Genomic DNA, 6,595 nt, shown 5'->3' with positions numbered 1-6,595 from the left:
TGAGAGGAAAGATTTTACTGTTTACTGAATCGAACGAACGAGGTTGGTTTCGGGACGCACGGATGCCCATATGCCGGGTATGGCCTTGTGGTTTATAGAAGCAATTCAATTCGTCTATATCACTTTGTGGTCCTTCTAGGGTCAAGGCTCAAGAGGTTGTGACTTGCAAGAGGGCCTCCCCCGACCTTCCTCTTGCATGGCCGGCAACGAGCCAACTCCGAGCACCGCCGCCCGCTGCACCATCGTCCCGACCTACAAAGGTGCGACGGGACCTCGCCGACCAACGCCGGCAGCATCGTCGGTAGCATGCTAACTCCGGCAAGTAGCACCGCTGGTAGCATGCTGACTCCGGCAGGTAGCACCGCCGAACGCGGACGGTAGCATCGATGGCTGCTGATGGAAGCACTGCTGCTCTTCCTTGGTAGAATGTAGACTAATTTGGAACAAATTATTTAGTCAGGATGTAGACTAATTCGAAACGAAGGGAGTACTGAATAAGGCTCTCTTTACCTCATCTTCGGTATATGGGGCGGTTTCACCCTGTTAATAACATTCCAATTCGGATCTGCAACTTCTGAAGTGAACAAGTGTTGAAAATAGCTACCAATCAGATTCTTCATTGACTCATTGTCCTCTTTCCATTCACCATTGTCATCCAACAGTCTACGAATATAGTTCCTTTTCTTCTTGATACAATAAGGAGGAATTTTACAACGCTTGGAAATATTGACAGACGTTTATTGGTTCAGATCCAATGGTTAAATATTGAAAGATAACTGTTACACGGAACCTAAATAGTGGGCCAGGAACTGATTTTGAAAATTAGTCCGGGGATATTATGATGAAAAAAAAAATATGTAAAGGTTGAAGTGCTATCCAGCGAGGGAAAGCTGATCACAAAGCTAAGGAAATCAGAGTTTAGACCAGATTAGCGAAAACGAAATCAGAGTGACTATATGGATAATCGCTAAATTAGCTCCCAAATCAAATCAAAATGCAGCGGTATGCTGTCCAACTATGAGCTTTAGGAGTTGAGAAATGTCTAACAGCTCCCGGATGCCCCTACACCCTCATAAACAGTAAATTCATAAAAAAATTAAAAAAAAATCAAAAAATTCTGAAACTTTCAAGGATCAAAGATTATCAAAGGTTTGATGTTCCTGCAAAGTTTCAGAAACAAATAACCTTTGTGGAGCCTTCACCAAAAAAAAAAACAAAATCACTGCTCAAAAATGTACATAAACTTTGAACAATGATTTTGTTTTTTTATTTGAGTGCTCTTTGAATGTTATTTTTAGCTAAAACTTTGCAAGATCATCAAAAGTTTCATGAAGTTCGATGTCCCAAAGTTTTAGATTTTTTAGATTTTTTAGATTTGTTTAATTTGTTTTGAATTTACTGTTCATAGAGGATGTAGGGGCACCCGGGTGCTGAAAATCCTATCTCTTAGGAGTTTGACCAAAAATAGAGGAAAATATATAGCCATTAATTAAGGACTCTTGATTGCTGAGTAATGGTAGCATGCAGTTTCACCATTATTTTAGTTTTATAACAGCAGGAAGATGATGCTAAAATTGAGGAATTCGGTTCCCTTGGATCCCTGCCTACTGGTCTGGTTTATTGGACCCTTCGTGCTTCTCTAAAATTAATTGCAATGGCTTATTAGAATTACTAATCACAGTACATTGCCGAATATAAATATTCACTAATGAATACGAAAGACTCTTTTACTATTCTTGGTTTCCCACTCACCCAAGTTCAGTTCAAATAAAATGGCATGAATAGATCGAACACAAGGAAATAGATAATATGATCTGGCAAACATAGACAAAGTTCCACATGTGGCACATGCCTTCCTTCACTTATTTCGCTTCTAGCTCCTTTCTTAGACAAATTTATCGAGGATCTAGAAGAATTTTGCTAGGGCCCAGATGACCTTCACTTCAACTTGATCACCATCGAATTCTCTTTTTTGAGTCCTAATTCTACGGGGTAACTCTAGACGTTCTTCACTCCTAATTCTACGGCTGCAGTCTAGACAGAATTTCAAATTCTTGTCCTCTTCTTGGCTGTCACAGGTTGTGATTACTCTTAGGTCCACCTCTATGTGGAGTTTGTACTTGCTACGATCAGGCAATGCAATCATGTGTGGTCCCAGTGGAAGAATGCACGTGGAACCACAGGGCAGGGACAAGCTACTGCCTCGTTCAAAACTGAAGAGATTGACGCTTTTGCTCCCATAGTCAATGGCAATTGCCTTGACGCTACCATACACAGAGCGGCTTCTCGAACCGAAGTCTTTGAGGTTCAACCTGACCTCAACATAGGTCTCAACTGCTTCCGGAATCACCAAGTATGTGATCTCCAACTTGCGGCCAAGGCCTCCATAGATGGTTTGTGTGAATTCCTCAACTTCATCAGGCTCAGTAACATCCCAGCCTCGGCGGAAATGACCGCTCCAAGACCCCTCATCATCAGTAGAAGACCCCTCATCGTCTTCTGTGAAAACCAGGTCTTCTGTGAAAACCTCCAAGCAAAAGGCACCGTAAGCCTGTAGTATCCCACATGGTCCAGCAAGTACCAAATCCTTTCCTTCCTACACATGAAAGCATGAATGTGAAGGATTTTAATTTATTACAATATATAATGCATGTAAAGAGGCATAAAGCATGTAGTAGATATAACATACGGTAGCTAGTGTATACCTCTTGTACTTCCCCCTCGAGCGCCACATAGATGACAAAACTTTGGTACCAGTCATGGGCGTCCATACGGCTAATACGAAAGTTTGCACGAATGGCCAACACTTGCACCGCACGTAAAATTGACACCTCCGTCAAATCTTCATCATCGGAATGCTCCGAGGCAAATGAAGCATCATCCTCACCTCCGTCACCATCCTCACCTCCGTCACCATCCTCATTGGCAGTGTTAATAAACCATCCATGAAACTTCAGTTTGGTTCCATACATGTTCCAATCCCACACTTCACTCATCGGCTGATTGTTGTCACCCTCAAGCGAGGGGAAAAAAGAGATATTAGCAAATAGGATATGTCACTACAGAATGTCATCAACCACCACACAATTGGGACTGGCAATAGGCATATCTATAGTACAAACAACAATATGGACCGACCTTACCTGTTTTACTTCTACATTCCACAAACAGTGAACAGCAACAAAACTAATCACGCCACAAGCAACGTATTGTAGAGCAGGCTGCCCCCCACCCTGAAAAAAAAGATGAGATGAGCATATATAACAGGGCATTTTATTTTCAAGATAATATCAGGTGCAACTCAAGTAGCATAACTCACCTGTGTGGATTGAAACCAGTTCAGTATGATGATAATTACAGTGTATCGCAAAAATGCGTAATTAAAGAAACGGTTCTTGCTAGCTCTTGGCACAGCGATACAGAGGGCAAGTGCAACACATATACCTGGAACCAAAAAGCAGAAATCCATATTATGTGCTGAGTGATGCAGCAACTGCTCCAATATGCAGAATTTAATACAATAGTTAATCCAAGAGGAAGTTCAAACTTCAAAATAATTTGTTTTTCTTTGTGCATACTGTCTCGGCCCCTTGGGCCACAATTTTTTTTAATCATACCGGCAACAGCAAAAGAGTGGCATGGATCCCATATAGAGCAACCGAGCAAGTAAAACAGCCAAGCAAGCAGGGCGCATCTGAACAAGAATTGGAAACGTTCTAGTTTCAAATCTGCACTTTTCCCTAGTACTAATACTAAAGAATAAACAAAAGATAGAATGTTCTCTTAGATCAACAAGAATAAGAAAATGCTGATAAATACTATTTCGTCCTCATAGACCAACAAGAGAAAGAGCTATGCGAAAATTTTACTGAGGTCTCACTGTAAATACAGGTGATTATGCCAAATGAAGTTGACACGCACAAGTCATAGTGAAGCTGATGTTACTTTTATTCTATTACTAACCACATATCTATAACAATTGCAAGTTTCAGAAGAACAAACCGAAAATGTAATTTGGCACAAACAAAAGAACTTATATTCTATTACTAACCAGATATTGCAGTGTCGCCAATGAAAAGCATGGAGGCAGCATCTGCGGATGGGAACACGTGCTGTGCATAACAATGCAGATCAGATTAGTTGAACTATTAAACTAAAAACGAACCCACTGACAATATTATCACCAAAAGTTCACTAAAAAGATCTATGACATTTATTGGAGCATAAAAAATTTAGCTACCCTGACCATAACTGAAGTGAACACCACCCAGAAAGTGCTCATAATTCTTAGAAATACACAATATAACTAATAAAAACAAACCTGGATACGGGAAGAAATTCCCAAAACATTGTTTGCTAAGCAATGCTTCATAGCAGCACAGCACATGCAAACAAAAAATCCGGGGATTGAAGCCACAGCCCATGACTTGATGACGCCTACTGAAACTCATAAAATCAGATATGCATGAACTTAAACCATATTAAAAAATATTGGTAAATGTAAGCAGCTGGCATCAAACTAGTGTAAGGATGAACCCTTCATGACTCTGTCCTGCTGAGCTAAGATAAATCCAAAGACACCATAACATGAATAGTAATCAAGATCTAGTAAGATGCTAATATCTCAACTTAACAAGGAAAATCTGTCCACAATGAAACAAGTCAACAACAAAGTATGGTTTCAGTTCCATGCCACTTAACTGTACACAATGAATAGTAATCAAAGGAAAGAAGTCAACAAGAAACTATTTCCATGCCACGTAACTGTTGATAAAATATTGAAATCTGCTTTAGCATTGATACTTCATATGCTACTTGCCGTGCAAACTTTTGAGAACTACTACGACATTCCACAATGAGGTGGACAAGACAGCGGTGAGGAGCCTACGAAAAAAAATCAATGCTAAAAGATCATTATGGAGTGCACAAGAGGTCAATCTAATAATTTTTAGTCACCACGTTTTTGTTCCAGCCATAGTATCCTGAAGATAAAATCTGGCCTAGAATAGTACTGAAAAAAGACAGATGCATAATAACAAGCTCCGCACAATTGGACCCATCAAAATGAGTAGGAACATACTGTGGATACGTGGAGCATCCAAACGAAATTTGAACAGAGAGAACACTGGCAAAAGCATATCATGCATTTTGGATATCATCATTTCCTGCATAATAATAGATAAAATAAATAAATTTCATTTAATAGAAACGAATGAATTCAGGTGGCTAACCCCCAAGCGTAGTTTGCTTAATAAAAAGACAAAATAAATCGTTCTGTTAGCGACTAATAAGATATGCCAAAGGAGACGTCGATGGGCCTGCCTAATCCGATTCCGACCTCGCGGGGGCGGAGACGAGGAAAAGCGAAGGTGAGGAGAGGGGGGTCTGAGACGGCGAAGGGCCTAACCCGACCTGGCGGCGGACGGAAAGACTATGGGGATCGGCGGAGTTGATACGGCAGGACGCCGACTTCGAGTTTCCCTGCTCGGGGAACCGATGAGGACCGGAGGGCAGAACCCGGAAGGGCACAAGGGGGGCAGTCGATTGGGAGGGCTGTAGGATTGAATAATTGGGAATATGCAGCGCATTGTATTGATCCATAGGGAAATTACATATATACACAAGAATACTTGACCTCTAAGACTCTATCTCTATGTATAAGGAAAGATATTAAGAGGAGGCAAGTATGGAAGTAAACATCCTACGTGTACGTGATCGCATGTGATACAATGCCTATATTCCTACGCCCCCGCAGTCGAAGCGTCGTCAGAGTTGTTTGTAAGAAAGGACTGAGAGAGATATGGATTAGAAAAAAAAAATTCCCTTTTTTCTTTATCTTTTATTTCTATAGATCAGACATTTTATTTTATGAAAGAAAAACAAAAGGATTTAGTTCATACTCACGAAGCCCTAGATTTTTGGTTTGGGCAGTATTCTCATTTTTATTTAATAGTCTCTTATTATTTTATTATTAAATATTAAATAAAGGATAGAGCTATTCTTTTTTCTAGAGATTCTAGAGAAAGCGAGACAAAGTGAAATGAGAAAGTTTTCTAGGATTATCCTTTTGGGCAAAGACTTTTATGCAGACTTCTTCTGGATTATCTATACCATATTGTATTCTCGTAAGATGATACACGCTAGCTAAAGATCCACCGAAAGAGTTGGGTATTAGTTCATGAGCAATTCTGCATGAATATGGATAGAGGAAGGAAATAATGAATTTTTTTTCTAGTGCACTCCATATCTTTTTTACTATTCTTCTTTCCCCAGGGAGGGGGTATTCACTTTCAAGATGCCTTGATGGTGAAATGGTAGACACGCGAGACTCAAAATCTCGTGCTGAAGAGCGTGGAGGTTCGAGTCCTCTTCAAGGCATAATATGGAGAATGCTCATTCAATGAGCATTCCCCGTAGAAGTATTCCGGAAATCTGGGCCTGGCGCTCTCCTCTATCTTCTGAGGTCCTTAACCATCTCCCTGAGAAAAGTAGACAGTAAAAGCCAAAATAGACTAAATATATATAGCCTGAACGATCCTAAAAATCCCTCGAAGGAGATAATAAAGAACCCAAAGCAGATGGTATCCTACTGCAA

The 6,595-nt window shown here is 40.4% G+C and overlaps 1 protein-coding gene and 1 non-coding gene across 3 annotated transcripts; one reads left to right on the top strand and one right to left on the bottom strand.

The window, feature by feature from the left end:
- Nucleotides 1-1,786: 1,786 nt before the first annotated feature.
- On the bottom strand, nucleotides 1,787-4,108 carry LOC125530943. Of its 2 annotated transcripts, none has more exons than XM_048695358.1 (5): nucleotides 4,052-4,108; nucleotides 3,320-3,444; nucleotides 3,144-3,233; nucleotides 2,706-3,014; nucleotides 1,787-2,596 (listed from the first exon to the last, which is right to left on the bottom strand). In XM_048695358.1, exons 1-5 carry the CDS (start codon nucleotides 4,080-4,082, stop codon nucleotides 1,907-1,909), a joined length of 1,245 nt encoding a protein of 414 aa, XP_048551315.1. In that variant the 5' UTR covers nucleotides 4,083-4,108; the 3' UTR covers nucleotides 1,787-1,906. The 2 variants fall into 2 exon arrangements, with proteins under 2 accessions (XP_048551315.1, XP_048551317.1); XM_048695360.1 differs by having other exon boundaries at nucleotides 2,706-2,999; nucleotides 4,052-4,104.
- A 2,189-nt stretch (nucleotides 4,109-6,297) lies between these two features.
- Nucleotides 6,298-6,378, top strand: TRNAL-CAA. Its single transcript has one exon. It is a non-coding gene; the product is annotated as a tRNA-Leu (tRNA).
- Nucleotides 6,379-6,595: the final 217 nt, after the last annotated feature.

The sequence above is a fragment of the Triticum urartu genome, unplaced genomic scaffold, assembly GCF_003073215.2.
Source record: "Triticum urartu cultivar G1812 unplaced genomic scaffold, Tu2.1 TuUngrouped_contig_6675, whole genome shotgun sequence".
In the NCBI taxonomy this organism is placed as follows: Eukaryota; Viridiplantae; Streptophyta; class Magnoliopsida; order Poales; family Poaceae; genus Triticum; species Triticum urartu.
The sequence above is the reverse complement of the archived record's forward strand: the minus strand, read 5'-3'. Positions and strand labels throughout refer to the sequence as shown.